This window comes from Molothrus ater, chromosome 19 (genome assembly GCF_012460135.2).
Source record: "Molothrus ater isolate BHLD 08-10-18 breed brown headed cowbird chromosome 19, BPBGC_Mater_1.1, whole genome shotgun sequence".
Lineage (NCBI taxonomy): Eukaryota > Metazoa > Chordata > Aves > Passeriformes > Icteridae > Molothrus > Molothrus ater.
Genome location: NC_050496.2, coordinates 9,855,266 through 9,880,795, shown reverse-complemented (window position 1 = coordinate 9,880,795; position 25,530 = coordinate 9,855,266). Strand labels below are relative to the sequence as shown.

General features: G+C 40.1%; 1 protein-coding gene across 1 annotated transcript in view; it reads right to left on the bottom strand.

The window, feature by feature from the left end:
• Positions 1-25,530, bottom strand: part of CEP112 (centrosomal protein 112) — a 193,969-nt gene that overhangs the window by 44,851 nt on the left and 123,588 nt on the right. Inside the window, exon 24 of the mRNA XM_054516852.1 lies at positions 2,561-2,650. Within this exon, the coding sequence (XP_054372827.1) occupies positions 2,561-2,650 (90 nt within the window). The remainder of the gene's footprint in view (positions 1-2,560; positions 2,651-25,530) is intronic.

Below are 25,530 nucleotides of genomic sequence, written 5' to 3'. Positions count from 1 at the left end.
ATTACACTGGAAAACCAGGACAGAGACAGGACAACCTTTATGGAAAAGATAAAATTATTTAAGCCAGCACTTTTGAGAAGGGTGATTGGAACCCATCATCCAGAGATGGTTGCCATATGGCACCACTGGTGAGAGAACACAGACACAAAGTGATTGCACCGACCCACGCTGTAAAATGGGAGAGAAAAACCAAACAGGAGTAAACACGAGTTCATCCAAGAACACAAAGTATGGGAATGGAAAAGCTCCATGAAAACAACAGCTCCTCTCCCAGTGCAGCACCAGGCTCCCCTCCAGAGCAGCTCAGGGCTTGCTGACAGCCCAAAGTATTTTCTCCCCTTTATTTATAGGACAGTTTGTCTCTCTGGATGATTATAATAACGAAAGGTTAAGCCTGTGTGATCACCAGAGGGTCACTGTGACAAAGAGTTAAACTTTGTGGCTCTGTCAGTCACTCTTAAAGGCTGAAGAGTTATGAGGACGCTGCTCTGGAAAAACAGCCAACATGGAGCACTGAGATACCACCCAACAAGCCATAACGAGAAACAGCTTTTTAGTTTTAATTAAAAGCACAACAAAATGTTTTTTCATGTCTCATTCATTTGTTTGTTGTTGTTATAGAATCAAAACACAAGATTTTTCCTTTTAATGAGAAACAGAAGCTCTTTAACCCTCGCTCCTCCTTATTTGTAGATATGTAAAAGCTCGGAAAAGTGGCTTTTGTAATGGTACCAGCACAAAGCTCCATGTTTTATGCAATTTTGATTCACACAGTATTTGGTAAAAGCAGAAATTAAGTTACTGCCCTGAATATTTCAAGTCCCTGATCAGCTGATGAGTTGTTAACCACTGTTAACACTTGATGAACATGTTTACAGGTAGCCTGGCCAAACCCAGTAACTGGAAACGTGTCAGACCTGTCACTTTTGCATTTTTTCTTCTGGAGAGATAAGCAGAACTAATGAATTAACCAGTCACAGAGGAGACAAGTAACAACTTCCAAACTGTTTGTCTGCAAAATAGACTGAAGCCACCCAAACCAAAGCAGCTTCAGTGGCTCCAGCTGCTTCAGAAAGTCCCAATGGATGAAAGGCAGAGACAAGACCCTTGAGGAACTTGGATATGAGCTCTACCAAATCTGCCAGCACATCCAGCTCAAAGATGGACAGCACAGTGTGATTTAAAAAACATTCCTGTTCCATTATACTGGGGAACAGGATGTTACCATCTGAACTCGTCCTGCATTAATGAAGTCTGGACAGGAGAGTTCTGTAGGTTGGTTTGGAGCAGATGCTCATGTAGGAGGAAACCTTGAAGGCACCCTGTGAATCTGCATGTGCAGCCTTCTACCTCTGTATTTCATGAGTCACTTTTAATTTATTCTTCTGGATCTGTCTCAAAACAGGTCAGAAAATAAAAAGCAAAATGGCAGAGACTAAAAAAAAAACATAAAAAAAGAAAAAAATTGGAAAAGGACATCCCTCACAGCATGCAGTCAGTGCTACTCCCTGGGAGGGACAACCATGCTTTAAAGAGCTGATTTTCCTCCTTCTTTTCCAGGAGACTCTGAAGCCAAAATGCAATGCTTGTAGGCCAGCTCTCAGTGCACCAAACTCTCCAGTGCTGCAGGCACTGCAGCTCAGGATGAGCCTGGCCCAGCATCTGGGACTGGGAGGCAGAGGGGGGACAGAAGGAACAGAGAGGAAATACATCAATTAAACACCAAGGGTGACAGAGAACTCCCATGTGCCGGTAGGATGACAAAACTGAGGAAAAAATATTTGAAATTCACGATTATTAATCTCCTATACCCACCCCAACTGATTATTCCTTCAGGTATAGAGTTAGAAATGCTTTATGTAGGACATATGCTGTTGATACTGTTTACTCAGCACCAAATAAAGTTCTCAAATGCTTCAAAACCTTATTTGTATTAGGAATACAGAAATTCCTATCTGATTCAGCCATTCATCACCTGCATATTCTCCTGAATATTTCAATTTAATCTGGTTTGAATGCAGATCGTTGCCTTTCTATTCCAACACTGCCTGTAAACACCACACTCTATTTTGCTCAAAGCACACTAAATAATCTCTGACTTCACTGTAAGTGTCCAGAAAAAATTTAGCACTATTCATCATCTGAAACTGTTTACAGACATGTTTGGACAATGAATGCAGAAGATCAGGACTAAAGATTATTTTTAGCTGTTATTGTCCAATTTTACTTCTCTTCATACAAACCATTAAAGAACAGGTTCGAATAGTCTCAGAAACCTTTATTAAAAACTCTACAGTCAGTTGCAAACAGTCAGTTCAAAATAAATGCATCATTTAACAGCTAGAATAGCTGAAATACCAACTTGCAATAGAGAGCAGCAGATAAGTATTTGCCTGAAGGGTTCAGACAGTTTAATTCTCTTTTATTACCAACAAAACAGAAAAGCAAGCTAGCTGAGAATTTTGCAGGAAAATATGTGCTTTTGCTTTGAAGGAGGGGATTGTTTTTAACCATTGCACCTCCTTGCTCAGGGGGTGAGGACAGCACCCAGTAGTTGTACCTGCTCCTGGGCCTTCAGCTCGTTGCGCTGGAGCCTCCTCTGCGCATCGTAAACCTGCCCACGGTAATTCTCCACCTCGTCCTGCAAGGCCTGGAACAACAGCAAGGGAGGCAAAACACACGTCAGAAACTTGGGATGGCAGCAAAACTTCCAGGTCACGTCTTCAACCAGCTGGGGAAGGACATGGAGCACTGTGAGTCCAGCTGGAATCGGTGCTGGGGCATGACAGAGCCACTCTGGCCACTCAGGAAAGTTCCTTTGCACAGGTGGGAGCATTGACTGAACAAGAGTAGTTACATCTTAAAAGTCTTGTCTTATTAGAGGCTACTCATCCTAAAAACATATTATTTTTATATCTTCTTATAGAACATCCATCCTAAAAGTTCCTTTGCACAGGTGGGAGCATTGACTGAGCAAGAGTAGTTACATCTTAAAAGTCTTGTCTTATTAGAGGCTATTCATCCTAAAAATACATTATTTTTATATCTTCTTATAGACCATCCATCCTAAAACCAGGAAATTTTTAAGTAAGAATAGGAAATTTTAAGTAAGAAATACTCTCAAAGGTTGGAAGGCAAATGGAAATATTGCATCATTTGCATTTGCAAATGTCCCAGGTTTTTGTTGTCATCCTATCTGCACAACCTGAGCTTCTTAGGAGCAGTTTTGCAGTGTACCAAGAGTTTTTTTTATTTAAGCCAGAATAATCCTCTCTCTGGAAAACAATGTCTGGAATTTGGAGTGGAAATGTATTCCATATTACTGAAGTGGGATGCTGGCCGAGATGAGGGGCTCCCCTCCTGCCCTGCAGTCAAATCTAGCACATGATCTACAAATGAAATATAAATGGCAATAAATAAAAGGAATAATGTGATCGTGTCACTTCACCACAACTACCCCATCCTTATTTAGTTCAGAAGTAATCACTCCTTAACCAAGCTCATAAAATGCATGGACAAATTTATTTTGTCATGATTGTTCTCCTTATACATTTATTTTCATTCCAGCAGTCACTCAGAGCCTTGATCTTTTTTGTTACATGCTTAACAAAGGAACAGCGTGCCCCAAGGAACTGATAGTCTGTGTTATTTCTAACAGATACACACCAAACAAACAATACAAAGTTTCAAAGATTTTTTTTTTGTTTGTTTTGAAAGTTTCCTCCTCATTGTTGGATGTTTGAATACACGCTTAACATTTACTTACACATTTACTAAAAGCTTAGCGATGTTGTCAGCTTGAATAAAGGCATTGTTAACTGCAAGTGCTGACTCCAAGCAAAGTGCACAATGTGGATGGGGGATTGACACCAACACAGAGGCGGCTGTGGCTGCAGAAAGGGAATATTTTGAGTTATCTTTTGTATGGCAGGAAACTGGGGCATTGATACCCATCAGAAAAGCAGCACGGGGCTGCGCCCGGGAAGGGGCTCGAGCTGCAAATGCCACTGAAGGAGCCTCCAGTGCTGTTTTTAAAACAGCTGAGCTGCACAGAGGCCTTCTGCAGAGCACCCTGGAATTACAGAATCATCAAGGCTGGAGAAGATCATTGAGTCAGACCTCTGACCAACCCTACAATGGTCACTAAATCGTATCACGAAATGCCTCGCTCACTGGTTTTTGGAACACTTCAGGAATGGTGACTCCACCACTTCCCTGAGCAGCTCCAGATCTTGACCATACTTTCAGTGAAGAAATTTTTCTTGATATCCAACCTAAACCTCCCCTGCTGCCCCTGCCTTTCCCTTGAGAGGACAGGCCAACAACCCCATGGACTCAGGGAGTTTTCCAGGACCTGCCATATGGTTCATGTTTGCTTCCAGCAGCCCAGGGTACCTGTGCACAACTCAGGATCATTAAAAGTCCTTTTGGTGCAAAGATTTAACAGCAAAAATGCCTTGCTCTTTTCCACAGCACCGAAATCCTGCACTCTCCAATAATTTACAGGATCAAATTGCTATTGAGATAAGATAAGAGGACTACTTATGATAGATCTTGAATGCTGTTTTGAAGTGATGCCAGGCATTAACTTTAAAGTCTTATAGCTGTAAGACTGTTACATGTTCTGATGCCAAAAATTGTAACCAGACCCAAGCATGAACTTCAAATCTGCCCAGGGACTTTTATGCTATCAGAGCTTCTGAGAAATGTTGAAATCCAGGCTTTGAATACATAACTCGTCTTCAATACTCAACAAGTCTTGCAGTACCAGGAATTTGCATTAATATAATGAAATATATGTGGGAATTATATGTGAAATGCAGGCTTTTTGTTTGCTTTTTGTACATCTATCTTGTGAGGTAAAACACAAACAAACATAAAAGCTAAAATGAGCAGTGCAGATATGCAATAAGGAGCAGGGTCATTCCACATACCAGGAAGATCACCAAAAACCCAATTAATTAGACAAAAATCCTGCCATAACCCCAAGTGTCCATTCATAACCAGCCCAGGATGACTCTCAGGAACATTCCTGGAGCACATTTTGGATAAACTACAAAGTATGACCCATCTTCTCCTGCTCTTTCAGGGTCAGCTTTTCCAGCCCAAATGGTGAAAAATAAGGAGGGAAGAAACCTCATCACCATCACTCATCCTTCCCTTGTGCTCAAGAGCAAGTTTGACCCTTTCACAGGGCTTTGAAGCTGGCCAAGAGATAGCATTTAAATGTTTAAATACATGTGAGTCCTTATTTATGTGTTTGTGCCAGAAAACAGATTTCTATCACCCCCATCTGCAGGTCCTGGGTACAAAATTGGATCTCAAACTGCTCCTGCACAGAACAACAACCCTGTGGTGGCAAAGAGAACTGGTGCCCTGCTCCTTCCTTCCTTCCCTTCTCCACTTTTACATCTCTTATTTACAACAAACTTCTTCTGCAGAGGTTAAAACGAGAGGTTCCTTTAAATCTGAGGGCTTGCAATGCATCTGAAAGTCATTTAATTTGGGAGATTCAGATAACACAGCCTTTGTTAGGTTCACCTACTCTAGATAGTGTTTGCCAGCACGGAGCATACATGTTTTATTTCATTAGGAGAGCAGAAAATGTCTTAAATTTAAATTTAGATAGAAGATTTTTTTACTATAGCATGTATGTACAGCAAACTAACAACTCCTCCAGTTATCCATTCACCATTTGTCCAAACCAGAATTTACTGTATGAACTCCCAGATTTTTCCAATCACATCATAACTGGCTGTTGGCAGGTTTTGTATTGGCATGGCAAAAAAACCAACTCAGTTAATTCCTTGGATCAATCACAAATACCTTTAAGGGACCCTTTTTGGACTATTCCTGTGCTGCATAAATTCCAGGAGTAATTAATGTTCATTTGAGTACTCCAGGTATTTTATCAGCACAATGGCAAAAAAAGTAAAACCAAAAGTTCAGCACTCGCTCAAAGCCGTGCCAAAATGGAAAAGCAACATCAAAATCTCATGGTTGCTGTGTATTCCTGCAGGTGATTAACTCTGAAAATAGCAATTAGAAGTATGCAAGTTTGTTGCCCGTGATTTTAATTTTCTAGGAGGGATCGTGAGAGATGTCATGAATAATGCACCTTTTTGAAGATCACACTGAAATTCTCTCAGTAGTCAAAAAGCCTCACATGCAGTGGCCAGAACCTGATGCTGATGGCAATTCCTGAAGCTACCAGAACTCAGATCTCTGAACCAGACAGGGAAGCTTTTGCCATGTAGAACACTCTTAAAAAAACAGCAGAGGATTTACCCCAGGTACACCCCAGAACATCTCTTATAAAATTAAACAATGCTTTGTTTTGTTTAGAAATGCAATTTTAATTCTGCTTCAAAGTGTCACATTTTGCCCAAAGAGCAGCAGAGCCTATGATTAACAACTGCCAAGATGAAGAAAAAGGGATTAAAACCAAAAATCCAGGCCAATTTTGAAGCGTCAGAGGCTTTTTTTCCCTCTGTACAGAAAACAAAACTTAACTTATTTAGTTAAATTTTTCCAGGTTCGGATGAATTCCCATCCCTCAGCTGTGCTAAGCTGACTTGCATCACTCTTATAAAGACAATATTTTTTTTTTTTTTCAGTTAAACGGGCTTTCAAATGCCATGTAAACATGTTTGCTGTTGAATGTCTACACCATACCTGACCTTGGAAGTGCTTTGTGTTGGCCAGAGAACAAAGAAATCCAATGTTTTGCTTTCCAGCCCAGATATCCTACACTTTGAAAAGCTCTTAAAAATGTAAATGAGATAATAAGCTCCAATGCAACAATGTGGGTGAATTACAGCCAGAGAAAGGGAAAACTCATTTGATTTATTTCTAAAAATGGAAAGGATCCTAAAATAAAATCACATTGTTTGGGTCTCACACAGCATTGAGAGGCAGGGGAAGGAGGGAAGGGAGAAGTGACGGCTTTGGGACGGCGCCGCTGGAATATTCGGGCAGATTTTGGGACCTGGAGTTTGTGCATGAGCCCACCCCAGCCCCTGGGACCCAGAGCCATGATGGGGAAGGAGAAAGGAACCTCTGAGCTCCATTTCTGGGTAGGCACCTTTTATTCCCCCTATTATCCCCCTGGGGATGGATTATCTCCAGCAAAATGTTTAATGGGAGTTTATTTCAGCCCAAAATTGAGATTATTTCAGCCCCAAATCGAGGTTATTTCAGCCCCAAATGCAATTTATTTCAGCCCAAAATTGAGGTTATTTCAGCCCAAATTGAGGTTATTTCAGCCCCAAATGAAGTTTATTTTAGCCCAAAATTGAGTTTATTTCTGACCAAAATGGAGTTTATTTCAGCTCAAAATAGAGTTTATTTCAGCCCAAAATGGAATTTATTTCAGCCCAAAATGGAATTTATTTCAGCCCAAAATGGAGTTCATTTCTGACCGAAATGGAGTTTATTTCTTACCCAAATTGAGTTTATTTCAGCCCAAAATGGAGTTTATTTCAGCCCCAAATGCAGTTTATTTCAGCCAAAATTGAGGTTATTTCAGCCCCAAATGCAGTTTATTTCAGCCAAAATTGAGGTTATTTCAGCCCCAAATGCAGTTTATTTAGCCCCAAATGCAGTTTATTTTAGCCCTAAATGCAGTTTATTTCAGCCCCAAATGCAGTTTATTTCAGCCAAAATTGAGGTTATTTCAGCCCCAAATGCAGTTTATTTCAGCCCCAAGGGAGCAGCACATGGGTTTGCTGCCCGTGGAGCTGGGCTGTGGCTCCAGGAAAGCTGGGAGGATGCACAGGATCAGAGGAATTCTGTGGGATACCCAGGGGCAGACTGAGGCTGGGAAAAAAGGTGATTTAAAAAAAAAACCCCAACTTGTCAAGCACAGAGTTTTGACAAGGAGCCCTAAAGAGACAAAAAGGTGCAGTGCCAGCATTCCAAAATCCCTTGTCAAGGCAGGAATTAATTTTTGGTCTTAGTTACAGGCTTGGTCTAAATCAACTAAAAGCTGGTGAGAGTTTGAAGAATCCCAGGAACAAGCATGGTACAGGAATGTAGGAAGGATTTGGTCTCCAATATATGAAAACTGATTTGATGATACTTTAACCACAGGGGATTTTTCAAAAGTGTTGGATTATCTGAAAGAAAGTTCAGTTCTGAAGAACTACATAAACAGAGACAATTAGAATTCTGAATTTCTGTGTATTGATTTCAACTGTTTACCAATGTGATATGTTTTCTTTCTTTAACCTGAAATAATTTCCTATTTTTTGTATGTTCCTGAGAGCAGACAAGGCTTGATTCCTGATCCCATTTCATCAATGGGAAGTCATGGATCAACAAGCATTTATCTCTCTGCTCTGAGGGTTGAATAAATAAGTGACACTTTCAAAAAAAGGGAAAAATTCCTAAAAAAAATTAAGTATCAATGTATTTTCACTTTGAAACAGAAAACAGGAGAAAACAGCTCATCCTGATCAGATTATGCAAGATAATGTCAGTCTTTTTTATTAGAAATATGTAATTTTTATTAGCAACTCTGCATATATGGATGTGCATCTGTATCAAGAAAAGCCCTGGAAATTTATGACCAGTGCAGAGAAAAGCTACCACTAAAGGTAGTGAGAGTTAGCACTTTTCATCTTCAAAGAATTTTTCAAATGTTACCAAATTAATATAATTAGTTAATGAAAGATGCAGTAATAAAAGCTACTCTAATTACCTACTGTAGTCTTAATTATCTCCTTACTAATGCTCACAGAAGAAGGCTTCCACTTTACATCCTCAAAACATGTGCCAACAATAATTCTGAATACAGGCCTCTCTTTAAGTGCCTTCTAAATTCAATTTACATCCATTGATGTGTTTTCTCTCCTCGTTCATGAGAAGAAAATCTCTGGAACTTTGAGGGAAAAAAAAAAGTCCCATGTGAATGTTAATAAAAATTAAAGAGAATTTTCTTCCAGAAATACACATGGAGATGATTAAAAATTTTGTCATTAAAACGTTTGATTTTCAAAATCTTTATCTCTCCATGAAGCCAGAATTATTGGCTGTCTGGGCAAAAACTTCTTTACAGTGGTCTCACAATTTAGAGTCAAATACAACTCTATCCAAAGGAAGCAGCCAAGAATCCCATCCAGATTATTAAAAACAATCATTAATTTTGCTAAAACATTTCATGGAGATGAATAGATTTAGCTGGGTTCATTACTACTACAAATAAATTGGGCAAATATATCTGGGAAGACCATTGATGCAATGCCATGAGTCTGAGCAAAACAAGGGTGTTCTAAAAGTGAAATAATTATGTTTGAGCCAAATTGTTGGGGCATCCTCAGAGCTTTTTGGGTTTTCACTGAGCTCCTGCCCATGACTCTGCAAACAAAAAAAAAAACCTCTGTACTTGGAGTTCTCTCTTGGTTTTGGTGCAAAGCAAAGGAAATCTTCTGGTTTTAACCTAATACATATGTTTGCTGCTCACATATGGCAAAATTCCTTTCTGGTGGGAACTTTTTTGCTGTTGTTGCAACACACAATATATCCCAAAAGTCTCCTTTGATGTTGAACTATTGCTCCACCACTCATTATGCTACTGATTCAATATGAAAGGCAAAATTTCTGCTGTTTCTGTTAAAACAATGGCTTTGTTTTTGCAAACAAGGTTTTCTACAACCTATATGTAGAGGCCAACATTGATGCAAGAGAAAAGAAAATCTCTTATTTTACACAGAAAACAGTCATGGTGTTCAATAACACGAAGTATTTCTCTATCCTACAGGTACATTACAATTGCTATTATGACTGTACAGAAAATTTAGGCTTTATTGCTCCTGAGGAACAGAAATTAAAATGCCTTGAGCGATATTTGACATCTCTCTTTCCTATTTTACTTTCACTGACCTCCCAGCCTGTTACCATCAGTCCAACTTCAGGATCTGGTGAAGCTGGGAACAGCTTTGGATGAGTGGGAGAAAGGGGAAAACCTGCAAAGGCTGCTCCTCACAGTGTTCTACTATGCACTGACAGCAAATCTGTCATGATTCTTCATGCCTAATATTTAATTTCAACCACTAAACACTATTTCATGAAGAGTGAACATGAATTACAACACGGAATGAAAATGCAAATTGGTAATACCTTTGTAAATGTGTCCCTACAAGAGTTGTTTGCTCATTTTCTGCTGCCATTATGAAAAACAAAAAAAGAAAAAAAAAAGGTTTCCTTGGTCAGGAATCAGATAAAAGGTGTAATTTCCAAAGGCACAGAATTCAGCATGAATAACATGAGCTCCCACATACACCAGGGCACATTGGGAAGTTTGGCTCACTTTGCTGACATTTCAAAATGGGAATGGAGAACTTAAAAAATTCTCCAAGCTGGGGCCTTTGCCCATCCCCACCAGTCAGGCAGCACCAGGCTATGGCTTCAGAGATTTACCAGCATGAGATGCCCCTGGGAAACCTAACAAATCCTGCCCTTGAGGGCTGTGGGAAGAAATAAAGAAACAGAAACAAAAAAAGAAAAAGCAAAAAGAAAAGAAGCAAAAAGAGAGAAAGAGAGAAAGAGAGAGAGAGAGAGAGAGAGAGAGAGAAAGAGAGAAAGAGAGAAAGAGAGAAAGAGAGAAAGAGAGAAAGAGAGAGAGAGAGAGAGAGAGAGAGAGAGAGAGAGAGAAAGAGAGAAAGAGAGAAAGAGAGAAAGAGAGAAAGAGAGAAAGAGAGAAAGAGAGAGAGAAAGAAAGAGAGAAAGAAAGAGAGAAAGAGAGAGAGAAAGAGAGAAAGAAAGAGAGAAAGAAAGAAAGAAAGAAAGAAAGAAAGAAAGAAAGAAAGAAAGAAAGAAAGAAAGAAAGAAAGAAAGAAAGAAAGAAAGAAAGAAAGAAAGAAAGAAAGAAAGAAAGAAAGAAAGAAAGAAAGAAAGAAAGAAAGAAAGAAAGAAAGAAAGAAAGAAAGAAAGAAAGAAAGAAAGAAAGAAAGAAAGAAAGAAAGAAAGAAAGAAAGAAAGAAAGGTAGGTAGGTTCAGGAAGAAAAGGAATAATTTGACTCTAGGAACAGCATCAAGTCTCTCCAGCAGTAGGGGAAAAAAAATTAAAGTAGGTCATTTAACATAAAAGAAAAATACATGCAAACACTTTGCAGTGTGGCAGGCTCTAATATAAGCTATTTTCATTTTTGACAATTCACAGGCAAGAGACTGACTGGCAGTACATTATAAAGTTGGGATCATCATTCCACATCAGACTTCATCTGGTGGCTTTTGCAGATCACCTGAGCACTGTCAGGATTCTCAATATGCCTATCCTTTCCTGCTTTGCTCCTGTAAGATATTTTGCTGAATGTTTTCAGCATTTTCTTTACATACCCGGTTGAGCTGACCAAAATTTTAAAATAACTTTCCTGCAAAAATTAGGTCTATTAGAAGGAATTCTTCCCTGTGAGGGTGGGCAGGCCCTGGCACAGGTGCCCAGAGCAGCTGTGGCTGCCCCTGCATCCCTGGCAGTGCCCAAGGCCAGGCTGGACAGGGCTTGGAGCAGCCTGGGACAGGGGAAGGTGTCCCTGCCATGGCAGGGGTGGATGAGATGGGCTTTAAGTTCTCTTCCAATCCAAATCTTTTCAAAACTCCACAATTCTAAGATACATCCCTAAAATAGCATGATGGCACCAGCAGGGCTATTTGTAGACATAAAATTAGGCAGGGGCTTAAGCATTTTGCTGAGTCAGGGCTTCACTGCAGGACATTATAAACTCAATTCTTTTGAAAGGCAAAGGATGCCATAAGGTCCTGCAGAGATAACAGTTCAAAGAAAACAGCAGCATAAATTGTAAAGTCGGGCATTTTTGTCAGGGGGAGCCAAGGAGGGAATTGTTTTTGCTTTGTTTTAGTGGCTCAGGTGACAGGAGGGAAAGGGAGGCAAGGTTCAAAGGCTGTAATAAACTGGCTTTCATCTGCTTTTCTCAACGGGCCACAAAACCCAACAAGCACTTGCCATGTCCAAGCACTGCTTTGTCTATGACCAGCACACTTTGGGGCTCCTGTGATGAAGTCAATCAAAAGCCTGACAGCTGGACGATTTACTGCAATATTTCCCTGGAGTATTTTGCAGTTTGCTTTAACACTGCTTCCCCTTCTCCTCAGCCTGCAGGAGTGTCATGGTCAAGAGCAGAGCAGAGGATGCCAAAAGGAGAAAAGCCCTGAACTGTTTCCCCCTTGCACTTGCCCAGGTTTAGGCAGAAACACCAGCGGTGCACATTTACCAGATAAAATGAATCTTTTAAACCCAAAGATACCATGACATCTTAAGCATAAACTTATAAAGGAAAAGTTCAGAACTCCATTTTAAACCACTTATGAGAGGATTTACCAAGATTCTGCCTAATGTTCAGCTGACGCTTTGTCAAAGACATTTATCACGAAGCTTTTGAAGTTTCTTAGCTCCCCCCAAGTTATTAAAACTTGAACTGCAGAGTTTGTTATCAGCCTCAGAGCACACACAAAATACATCAGGTATTTTTTCAGTCAACCTTTCAGTCTGATTTTGAGACTATTATCCAAAATACAACACTCCCCATCAGGTTCATGTCTGACAGATAATGCTGAGCAGGCGGAACCGCTGTGCCTGATTGATCCGCGAGACAATTTTCATTTCCTAATTTGCTTTTTATTAAACACTTTGCAATCAAAGGCAACAGCAAGGAGTCTGCCATTCTCTGAGCAGGTTTCCTGTGAAGACCTGATGTCAGCTTCAACGTTTTCAGGCAACTTTTTGAATTTTTGATGCTCTGTCGCAAGAACGTCTAAAACGTCGTGTCAACACCGTGCTACTGAAAAACTGCTATAGTGAACACAAATTAACCAGAAAAACACCTGGTTCTGCTGCTTGCTGAACCCTTAACAACAGTTCTGCAAAAAACAACCATCAGGGGTTGGGGCAGAATTTCCTGCAATGACTTGGAGAAGGCCTGAGTGGTGATAAAGCAGATTTATCAATCACTGGCTGAACGGGGCAATCTTCTGCTGCCCGGGGCTTCATTCCCAACCAGGTTTATCACCAAACTGCCACTTTAAGTGGGTGTTCAGATACTTCACACCTGGAGCCAGCCCAGGGGCTCCAGCAGACCCTTGGTGCTCTACAAATGTCTCTTTAAAATGCATTGCTCCTCAGGGATACACAAAGACCTGGAAATATAAACTTTTCTAGCAAGCCTTACAAAGCTTCTTATTTTGTTATGCTCTTTTAAAACAGAAATATGAAATATTTCTAATCAATAGGCCAATCTGATTCCCAGTAGGAATGAAAGAAAAGCTATTTATTTTGTGCAATCAAGTGCTCAGTATTGCTGCAATTCTCCCATTACATAAAATAACACACATTTTCTTGCACACAGGCACACACAAAGAAATCTAATAATGCCTTTTTACCTTTCAAAGTAACCTTAATCAACAAAATTAACTTGCAAGGCAAACCACTGCTTTTTGAACTGAACAAGAGCGAGCTTGACTCAACACATGTGAGATGTGAGAGGCAGCAAAGTAATATCTGCTAAAATTATGTCTGGAAGCCAAAAATGGGGCGATTCTTGACAGGGGAGGATGCACACTTGGAAACTTGGAAATTCTTTTATTCAAAGTCTTTAATGACCTCCAACCCAATTACATTTGCAACAAGACATGACAATGCAGTTGCTCCTATTTAAAAGTATGAGTGAAAACAGAGTATTTTTGAAGGCTGATTCTTTTTTTTAAACTTTTTAATCATGTTGAGATGAAGCTCATTTACTTAAAAAGAAAAAACGAAACAGAACGTCCTCTGCAGCTGGTCAAACAGATTATGAAACTCTAATCTCAGTAGCCTGAGGAAAACCAAAACTGTTTTTCAAGTATCTATTTTATAGAGCATTAGCTTTATACTTTTTAAAAGAGGCATTAACATAACTGATCAGAACATCCCAGAATGTTTCTGATCTAGTTAATCATATGACGTTATGACAGAGAGTCTTGCTGTCATAATGCCAATGTTTCTAAACATTTCTAAAATCCTTTAAGTTCTTTTTTTTTTTTTTTTTCCAAATTAGACATGGGGAAGATCTATTTCAGTTTCTTCAGAAGTTTTTCCGTCCATTTTAGAGCTCTACAAAAGTAGTGCAGAATATTTCAGATAGACAGACACATACACACACAGCAAAGAACAATGTCGGCTCCATGACCTATTTAAATATTTCTGATAGCTTTTTATACAAAACATTTTACTCTAATTCCTGCATAACTCATTCCTGGGAGTCCTCACCACTGTATTTCTTTAACTCTGCTGTATTCTTCATAGCTGAACTGGAATCATCGATTTAAAAAAATCAGAATTTGTCTAGTTTAAATTTATTGGGTTTGTTTCCCTTAAAAGCAATTATTTAAACATTCAAGCCCATGCTGCATTTTTTGGTGCTTATAGCTTCTCCAGCAGAGGTAAGAATAAAGTGCAATTTATACACAGGCAAGCTAGGAAGAGGATAAGAGAGGAAAAACACTCAGCAAAGCTATTGCTGTGCCTCAGATACACTTCTAGTGGGGTGTCAAGAGCTCTTATCACAGATGTGACAAAGCAGATTGATTTCCATTGAGAGCTTTTGGGCTTGGTTTGTTTGTTTGTTTTTGTGGGTTTTTTTTTTTTTTTTTGTTAAGACTGTTACAACCCAGTTTTGAGCTGGAACTCTGCTGTTTCAGTGTGAAGATCTTTCTGCTGTGGCAGAAAAGCCTTACATGAAAATGCACGGGCAGAGAGGAGCTCAGTCCCACCCAGCACAAGTCCTGCTGAGGTACTTGTGACCCTAACAGGCATCCCCAAGATATCCCCCTGCTTCTCCTTCTCAGGAACACCCACAGGGTCCTGACAGGGCAGCTGAGATACCCCCAAAAGGCACACAAAGCTTTTAAAAATATATATGTAAATAGTTCAAAACATTCTATATGGACAACATTTTTTTAAATGCAACAGGACTAAAAATAACAGAAAACAGATCAGGTTCTGAAGCACCATGAGTTTCTCATTTGTGCAGCTCCACATTAAGTTCTCTCATTTAAACTGCACAGTTACTTCATGCGTCCCAAAACCTTCCCCTTATCACAACTGAGACAAAAACTGCAGGAAAAACAAGAAGAAATATGGCACAACGTGAAAGATCTGAGAATTCCAGTACTGGTTAAGTTCATAAAGCTCAGTCTAGTTCAGGATCTGATAAGGAAACACAAATGAGCTTGGGCTGTGCTGAGATGGAGAAGGGACATCAGCTCTTCACACCCTCCACAAGGCTGAGTTAGAAACACAAATGAGTGCTCAGCAACGCCCAGCTTCATTTGCAAACACACATTTCCATACAATGGTTCTGAATAGACACAAACATTGAGTAAAAGTGATGTATGATTAGGAAGAAAACAATACATGAGGTAGGAGTCCCTCCTTGGAGTTCAGAGCACGGCTGTGGTCAGAGGTGTTTCCAGGCAGGCAATTAAAATCCACTGATAATACCCAAATTGTTAAATAGTCTTCAGTAATTGCTGCTCTACCTCGCTGAATTACAAGTGCAAAACTGGAAAGGACATGGATGATATTGACAGTAGAAACAAAAGCAAGGGGAATTTAAATACAGCACATCAAGTTGTTTTCTGGAGCAGAGAGTGTCAATACCCACCCTGCATTTCTCCTCCCAGCTGCCTGCAGAGTCTGGCCTGGTTCAGTGCTGCAGGTGTTCCTGCAGGTACCTAACATTTGTCAGCCTGAATTTTTATTTATACAGTTCCATTCTGCCCCTGCCAGCCTTCTCAGTAAGCAAACAAACTCACTTTTCATGTTCAGTGTTCTTGTTTGTACTTTTACCCTTTCTTACATAACAAAGCTGGCAGAAAGCAGAGCAGGGAGAGCACCCAGGGCTCTGCTGTGGGTGCAGGGGGTTGGACACTCCTTGTGGGCATCATCCCTCCCTGAGTGAGCACATCTTCTTCCTGGGTCTCCTCCAGGTGAGATCCTGCTGTGGAAAGGTGGGAATGAAAAAGCCAAGGAGGTCCATGGTGCCACAGGTGGGGGCTCATGGCAGTCCCTTCGCACTCATGTGGAAAAATGGAAAGGAAAACATTACAGCACTTCAGGGTTTGACATATTTTCAACAGTTTTGGTTGAAAAGAGAGATAGCACAACCTTCCATTGAAATGAAAATGTTGTGCTGCTGAGACAGGGACTCTCAGGAGCCTGGATGGACTCAGTGATCTCAGAGGTTTTTTCCAACCTTAATGTGAGTCTGTGCACAAATGATGTGTTTTCCTAAGCCACAGGATATCTGCATGGAGTTTTAGTGCTGCCATGTCCTAACTAATCATTTCCCTAGAAAAGGGACTGGTTTGTTTTCCCCTGATCTCGTTCTAGAAGAACTTGCATCCACTCCTTTTTGTATTAGAAATGATCTGATCTGTTTTCAGGACACAATGAGAGATGCTCTCCTTCCTCCCCACACCAGGCTTTGTTCCTTTGGGATGCTCTGAACTGAGAGACAGCAAACCCCAGGGCAAGACTGAACTGGGACTTCCTGGCAAATCTCAAGAGGGAAGTGAACAGGGCATTGAATGTTTTGTCTTCTACGGCCAACATGGCCTGGTTTGAAATCCATGATCTCATGCCACGCTGGGCCAGGAAAATGCCATATCCAGGGCATGGGTTTCCAGCATAAAATACAAGTGAGGTGATCTGATGTGACTCTATTCACCTGCCAACAGCCCTGGCAGAAAAATAAACAGGTTCTGGGGATGAGCTGCTGCTGGAGGCAAAGCAGGAACCATTAGAAGAGCTGCCCTGACCTGTGAGGAACTGGTGTTTTTGCTTTGAACTTCAGCAAATCTTAATGAACTCTTCATAATTGGCAATCTGGGGTTTTCACTGATGATTTATTTTCTGGAGGTGCTAAACACAGGAGACAAATTCAACATTGGAAATACAAATTTGGGTCCCACAGTTGGTTGTCCAGGCTGGTGAAGCAGTTCCAACACCACTGCAGGTCACTCTTTGAGTTGTATCAGGAATTAGATTTGTACATGAAGGCCCATCAGTGGTGAAGAATTTGGTTTCATAATTATTAAAACAGTTGATTTAATTGAAGTTATTGACTTCATTGTGGTGAAGGCTTAAACTAAAAATAAGCAGAGACAGTTTTAGAAACAGAAGAAGTTAAAAAGTGGTTGTGTCCTCCTTCTTACTCAGAGTAGTAAGGTTTTGGTTGTGCTTGACTCATCCCTGCTTTACTGCTCCTCCACTCCTCTGTGATCTGGCAGTTTTGGGGAGATGCTGCCAAGAAATTCATTTAAAGTCCTAAATTTTATCCTGTAGGCAACTTATTTCAGTTTCCTGAGAATAAATTTCACAGACAGACCCCTGAAGAAGAAAACAGGTGAACTCTCTTTGTCCTATAAATCAGTCAGGATTCCTGAAGAGGCCAAAGATACAAAACTACAGATGCCTGCATAGAAAAACTTGAGAAAAAGCTTCAGTCTTGAGGTTCACAGTCTTCTCCATAAGCCTCAAGCCCTCAGTCTTCCTCATGCATATTTTCAAGGGTCAACAAATAAATATTTACTGTCTCAGATCCTGTTCATCAGTGAATCAAGACTTGATGGTGCAAGAATCAGCAACAATGAACTGCTCCCAGGAAAGGCACCCCACTCTCCAGTGCAGGATGGAGGATGGACATGAAATGCATATCCACATGCAACAGGCTCAAAGAATTAAGTATATTTTTATCTAGTTTTCCATCTTATACACACACATGTGCTGTATGAACACACAGAGGCAAATTCCTTGGGCTGGAAGGCAACGAAGTGTACAAACAGAAAATATTCACTGTAGAAATTTTAGTGGGAAAAGAAGCAGAGCACAAGACACAGAATAGACTTTCTCCTCCTTCTGGACTCCAGAGCTATTTTGGCTGCCAACAGTACACAAAATTTCCACTGAAGGGCAAATCAAACCAATTTCCCTGAGGATGGAGGCATCTGAAGACTCGCTGAGGTTATTCCATTCGTGCCTACGCATTCTCTGAGCGGATGAGCAGCTTCACTTTGAATCCATGTCAAACCACAAGGACTGGCTGATAATAACATTCAATTAAAATGATCTTGTGCCTCTAGAAAAAGCTGGCAAACAGCTCCACCTCACCTTTCCTAGCTGGGCACAATGGGGTGATTGATGCTGTGAGGAAATGGGATAGGTTTGCACCGAGGAGCCGACGGGTCAGGTTTGGTGACAGTGTTTGTAGGTTTAACCTCTTACCCAAATCTCTGAGATGAAAAAGCCACTTCTGCTGAGCACACAACTGTGAGAAAGTCAGAGCTAGAGCTGGCAAACACCGAGCTGAGCTAATTAGACAGGTGTTTTGAAAAACCCCAAACTTTACACTTTTATTTGGGCCTTTTGATGTCGTACCTGGTGCTGTTTCACACACTGGGGCTCCAGAGAAAGGCAGGAGCTGCTCCCCTGCTCGGCTCTGGGGGTGAGTTTGCCATCTGATCTGCTGAACACACAGATAAAAGTCACCGCAGACTTTTCTCCCTTTTCAAGTGCAGCACTGTAACTTGGAAAGTTCTTTTATTCTCCACTCTGCTGACGCAAGAAAGTGGCAGGAATATGGCAGCTCTGGCTGCTTTCCTTTTGTAGCTCTTTGTAAGTAATCTTTTAATGCTAACAAAACAATAGGTATTTTCATTTTGGATGGAAAAAAACATTCCAGTAACAGAAAATTAAGGCAATGCCTTTCAAAAAGTCTAAGAGTGCTACTGACCACTTGATTCTTCTCCTACCCTGCCTTTAAATATTGGTAAATAGTTACCAGGCACAGGTATCAGATTCTCCAGGTTTCTCTTGTTACACTTAAGAATGGCCCAACTATTATGAAAATGGTGAAGTTTAACAAAGATATTTCTATTTCCCTGTGATGTGCCATTCAAAAGTGTTGGCCAGTCGTTTTTTAAAAAACACTCTTGATATTTGATCTTCTTGAGTTTCAGTTACATATAAAGCTGGAGAGCCAGCAGAAAATTCTAAGTGGAATCTGAAGATTTCTTAAGTCAACACTCATTTTGGCAGGAGCATTTTAATGCACAAAGCTGAAATCCTCAGTGACTCTCTCCTGCTGATATCCCTGGAGCAGCAGCACCACGATTAGCACAAAATCAAAAGCAACCTACAGCACAACATACAGCTCTGCAAAAAAAAAAAAAGGATGTGGACACAAATGCTGGAAGTGGTGCAGGCACAATGGCATCAGCCAGGGCAACCTGGTGCTGTTCCAGCTCCCCCTGGGATGAGCCAGGCTCTAAGAGAGATCTCTCAGGGAAAAGAGATGCTGATAACAAAGCAGGTCCACATCCCCAAAGCCCTGCTTGCCAAACCCTGCAACTCTCCTGGCTGTGCCAGGCTTTAGAAGCCCTCAGAGCAGAGTTAGAAATGTCTGTGGCCCATGGAAGGTTGGCTTTGAAGGCACTGCTCTCCCCAGCACCCTTTTGTTGGTGGAAGCCGTGGTTCACACAGATTCTGTTTCCACCTCCACGGCTGGAGAAGAAGCCCTGCAGTCAAGGCTGTTCCAGGAGCAGGGAAGGAGGCTGTGTTCCAGGAACTCACTGGAACTGGAACAAAGCACAGCCCTTGGAAAGCCTACACAGCCCTGTGCACAGACTGTTTTACAGATGCCCTGGCTTTGGACAGCATTAGACACTTGTTTTTATCTTTATAATTTTTTTCCCCCTCCTCTCCAGTAAAGTCCCAGACCTTGGAGCACAGGCTCTTCCTCCTGGGCATTCTGCCTCCTAACTCCTGGGTATCTCCCCAGCTCTGTCTTTTTTAAGCACCACTTTCTCCTCTACAGAAAAGTCTTTCTGCTCTTTGGAGAGAAAAACGCCTTTGAAAATGGAGCAGTAAACTCTGAGCATCACAGCAGCCTTAAAAAAGCTGATTTCCATTTTCTCATAACACATTCTAAACCTTGTCTGTCCTTCTTTACAAACTGCGTGGGCTTATATCAGTATTACTTAACACTTACTAATAAGAATGTTTTGCCTGCACCTTTTTAATTACCCAGGACCCCTCTCAGTGTTATTACTCCCATTTTGTCAATTAAAAGCAGTGAATTTTATGGCTGGTTATGAATTTTTTCCCCTGTTTTTCCAGTGCAAAATTAGTCCACATTATTAGGAGCAAGACAGTTTACCTGTATATGACTTTATGTTTTATTCTGCCTTTATAGAATCTTTAACTCCATAATCTGGAGACAGGTGGCATCCCTTCTGGGGCTAACAAGGAATAAAAAGGACTTCATGCAGCAAAGTGCCTTCTGGAGGGAAAATAAAACATTGAGGACAACAATGATAATGTAGGAAAAAGTAAAAATACCAACTTTTAAACCTGTCAGATAAATCTGGACTGCAGTTCAGAGGAAAAGGCAGACACTAGCTCTAGTCTTTTATAAAACTTGTAAGTCTGATTTTGCTGTTGGCCATGGTAAGTTCTTCAATGTGTTGAGACATGAAAAGTCAAGAAAAATGCCAGAGTGCAAAGTTTGCTGCAGGAAAAAAAAAGATGACTCAATTCTTCGCCTCACAAAGCATGTCAAAGATATTATAAAGTACTTACAGATGCTCAGCCACTCGGATTGCCTGGCTGGCCAAACATCTGAAACCCTGTAATTTTGAAGAGAAGGTACGATGCTTCAGACAATGAAATAATTTCTGTGGCAGCAGAAAAAGAGAGATGGTTTTGAAAGGAAGAGTTTTTAAAATCAGAATTTCAGTTGTGATCAATAGCTATCTAAGCTTAACACGAAAGTCAGCTGATTTTAATTATCATTTATAAGGAATGTGTCAATACAGGATTTTAAAGATAACTGGGTAATGGAATCAAGAGACAGAGCTGAAGCAAGAGCTGAAAACCTCAGGGCTGAAAACCCTCATTTCTCTAACAGACAGAATTTGGGTGAAACTACTATTTACATCAACAAAGGCTGTGAAAAACAGGTGCCTCAGGGTTTGGACCCCATGAAACAGAGAAAGCAAAGCTATAAAAGACCTGCAGATTTAATTTACCTGTTCTTTTGGAAGATGTGACTTCCTCTGCTGATCAAACAGAATATAGGAAGTTATGAGCAAGATAAAGTCATTTGCCTGGTAAATTTTAAGGTCTGCTTTCCAATGCTAAAGCACCAGTGCTGGTGCCTTGTAATTCCCTGCTAATAAAAGACACTGCAGAGTTATGAGTGTTATAACAGGCTAAAGTCAGTGACAAAGAAATAAAGATCCATGAAGAAAGCATTCTATGTACTCAACATCAAGATGGTCCCTTGCAAGTCTTTCTTTCACCATGCCAAATGGTTTATCATGGTAATGTTTGGGCACAAAGGCAATTAGAAGGATTAGGAGAACTCAGTGACAGGCACATCTCCAGGTGACCGACAGTGCCTGGCAGGGCTGGGGCCACAGAGCCACCACCAGCACCGGGGCATGTTCCCACCACATGTCCTGCAAGACTCGAGCCAGGGCCAACACTGAAATGCTGACCTCCTTTCTACAGGCACTGCTGGCTAAAAAAAGAAACAACAACAACAAAAAAAAGAAACGCAACAAAACCCCCCAAAAACCTCCAAAAACCCCAAAAAACCAAAAATCCCAACCCAACAATAAAACAAAACAAAAAAAACCAACCAAACAAAAAAAAACCAACCAAAAAAACCCCACAAACCCAAAAAAAAATCCCCAAAACCAAAAAACCCAAACAACAAAAAACCCCCAAAAAACCAAACCAAAAAACCCTCTTCATCCAAACCAAAACAACAAAAAGACCCAAAAAACCCAAACAAAAAACCCCCAAAAAACCAAACCAAAAAACCCTCTTCATCCAAACCAAAACAACAAAAAGACCCAAAAAACCCAAACAACAAAAAACCCCAAAAAACCAAACCAAAAAACCCTCTTCATCCAAACCAAAACAACAAAAAGACCCAAAAAACCCAAACAACAAAAAAACCCAAACAACTCCCAAAAAACCCCCCTTCATCCAAACCCAAACAACAAAAAGACCCAAAAACCCAAACAACAAAAAAACCCCTTCATCCAAACCAAAATATCAAAAAAACCCAAACAAAAAAACCCAAAAAAACCAAACAACCAAAAAACCCCTTCATCCAAACTAAAACAACAAAAAGACCCAAAAAACCCAACAACAAAAAACCCAAAAAACCAAAAAAACAACCCCTTCATCCAAATCAAAACAACAAAAAAAGCCCAAAAAAACCAAACAACCAAAAAAACTCCCTTCATCCAAGTTAAAACAGAAAATGCAACAAAATATCTTAAAAATCTTATCCATAATGTGGGTCTGGTGACAAAATTTCCCCTGAGCTAGTGGTGAGGTTGTAGCAGTTAATTCTGCCCCCTCAGTGTATCCTGGGGAATAAAGTCAAGACTTCCCTTCCAAAAAGTCCTTGACACAATCTACGCCTTCCCCCTAAGTTTTAGATGTTCATTTAGAGTTTACACCAAGCTTTCAGGGTTTTTTTCCCCAATTCATGTCCTCTGTGCTGTCACACAAGATCACAGCCTCCTGAACCACCACTCATTCCAGCCTTAATTCCCACCTTTGCCACAAACCATGGGTGATGTCAAGGCTCTGCCCTCCTGTCTCCCTTTTAAAACTAAAATTGTTTCTTCTCCAGATCAGGGCACCTTAGGTTGGGCACTCTCAGATGCCTCTCCTCCCTTAATAAGCACTAATTAAGGGCATTTACACCTTAGATTTAAACCACTTAGATTTACCTTTGCTTGGGAATTTTATACCAATGAACTAGAATTATTTCTTTATTACCAACTCCAACACAGAGTGCAATGCTGCTGCTCCAAAAGGTGTTTTAAGGACAAAAAACTAAATACCTCTGCAGGGCTGCAGTTAATGTTCCCAGCGACATAATGTGCTTTTCCTTTTAATAAAGAATATTATTTGTAGTTACCAGTGGAATTTGCTAATAAACATGGCTGATGATGAAATAGAACTACAAGCAAAATTAGCTTGTGCATCAAATTTTTAAAAACACAGGTTTTTGATAGAGAAATCTGATAATTTTTACAGTTGCATGGAGGAAATTCACTGAGTTGATAAAACTCTCAGTACTTTCCAGAGGAAAAGATCCTTTGGCTCCAAGATACAGCAGCATTTAACAAATATAGGATGTCAGGAATACTCAATGCCCACAAAGGCCCAGACAACTTAAACCCCAAAATTTTTCCCTTTGTTCTGCTATGGCTATAAAACACTTTGACTTTTTTTTCCCCCTTTCAACATTTTTAAACATAACAAAGAAAAACAACTGTTTCAAAATTTTTCACATGAAGGGGAACATTATTATAGACCATTCTTTCCTAGAAATCTTTTAAGTCTTATTTATTAACAGAATTAATCTGATCATAAGCTGGCTGGCATAAAAAGTGTTGAAATATGTCATCTTCCAACCATGCTTTGCTAATGAAATCTTGGTGTTAATTCAGGGATTTAACAGAATCCTAGAATCTGTAACAGGAATCAAACAACAATTGTGGTTCATCTGGCAAAAAAAGCAGCATTTTCCCCCTTTTCTGTTGTGGGTTTGTCACTGTATGCTCTCCATCATCCATTTCTTTCCAGAATCTACTTTTTGATGTGGAGTCCCCACTTGGCCATCAACTTCAGCATTAAAATGCTCTGAACATGTTTTGCAGCTCCAATCCCAGGAAATGTTTTGTACTTCCAATCCCAGGATCCAAAAGGATTTCATAAAAAACTGAACAACTAAGCCTAAACAACCAAGGCTGGGATTTCATAAATAACCTCAAGGTATCTTTATGATGCCACCAACTTCTTGTTCTGCCCAGCCCAGTAACCAAAAGCAGCAGAGGAGTTTGGTAAATGCTCTGACTGTTGGAATTATCAAGCTCCAGGCTGCTGTGTAGATCACTACGAAGATGCAAGAAATGTAATGTCAAGAATTTAAAATAAAATTTAAAAAAAATTAAAATTAATAAAAAATCAATAAAAATAATTTAAAAATTGGGTTCCTGATCTCTGGGCTGAGCACAGCTCAGTGACCAGGGGAGCTCTGCCCTTTGTCCCCCCTGCCCCAGCTCAGTGTCCTTGGGCTTTGCTCTGGATTTAACCCCTGGGGAGCCCAAAGCAGGACATGGCCATGAGGGGAGCTGGGTTTGGGGTCACACCTCAGCTGCTGTGGGATCTGCCATGGGACATTGCTGCACCCAGAGGGGTCACCCTGAGCCACAAGAGCAGAATGTGAGAGCCAAGGGTTTATCCTGATTTCATGAGTGATGACAAGCCCAGCCTGCCCTTAGGCCAGACCTAACATACAGCACCAAGGCCTTCAAGCATTTGTCTCAAACTGCCCCAAACTGAGGCCACCTGAAGGCAAAAAGCCTTGTTCAAATTGGGTTTTTAGGCTGTCAAAAGAAACAGGAGGTTCTTAAAAGATCCATTATTATATATCCAATATATCCATTATATTGGATCCATTATTATATATCCAATATATCCATTATATTGGATCCATTATTTTATATCCAATATATCCATTATATTGGATCCATTATTATAGATCCAATATATCCAATTGATATATTGATCCAATAGATCATAGTGATCTATTGATATACATCCAATAGATCCATTATCATATATCCAATATGTCCATTATATATTTGGATATATTGGATCTCAAAAGATCCAAGATATCCAAATATATTTTTGACTAATATTTAAGATACTACCTTAAGAAATACTGAGTTGAAGGAGATGGATGCAATTGTGCAATAATAACAAATCAGAAATCTTTTACTAGCAAAGAGAGTCAGGAATTTGAATTAACATCAAAATCATGTATTATGGCATCCACATCTGGATATCACTTTACTGCCTAAATCCAAAACTTCTCTGAGAGCCAGTTGGTTTCTGTAAAATGTATTTCTCCCTTTGAAAGGAAATAATAATTGGAAGGTCTAACAGGAAGCCACCCAATACCAATAGAGGAAATTGCAATCTGTTCCTCAATGTTAGTTTAAATCAATGTTATATTTAGCAAAGGCTGTTTTTTAATGATAGTATTTTCAATAGATTTTACTACACTGAGTCTCCTCAAAGGCTTGCATTACATTAAGAATTGCTTTGTTTGTAGAATGTTTCTTTAATCATCCCTCCAGGTCTTCAGCTTACCCTAGGTTAGATGTTGTTCCCCATCTCCAGGACATCCAGGATTCCATTTTCACCAAAACCCTTTTTTTTTTTTTTTTTTTTGCCCCAGGCTAATAAAAAGCAAAGTATTTCTGCATATGCTTGCCTAGAAATATGTGTGGTTCTTAAAAATACAAAGTGATCAAATATTAAAACCACCTTTTTCTGTTTCCAGAAGTATACACAGCATTTTAGCTTCCTAGGAATTTTCTGCTTGAGTATCTGGATTTCAGTAAATTTCCATTAAATCAGTGGTTTCAAAGGAAGATTTT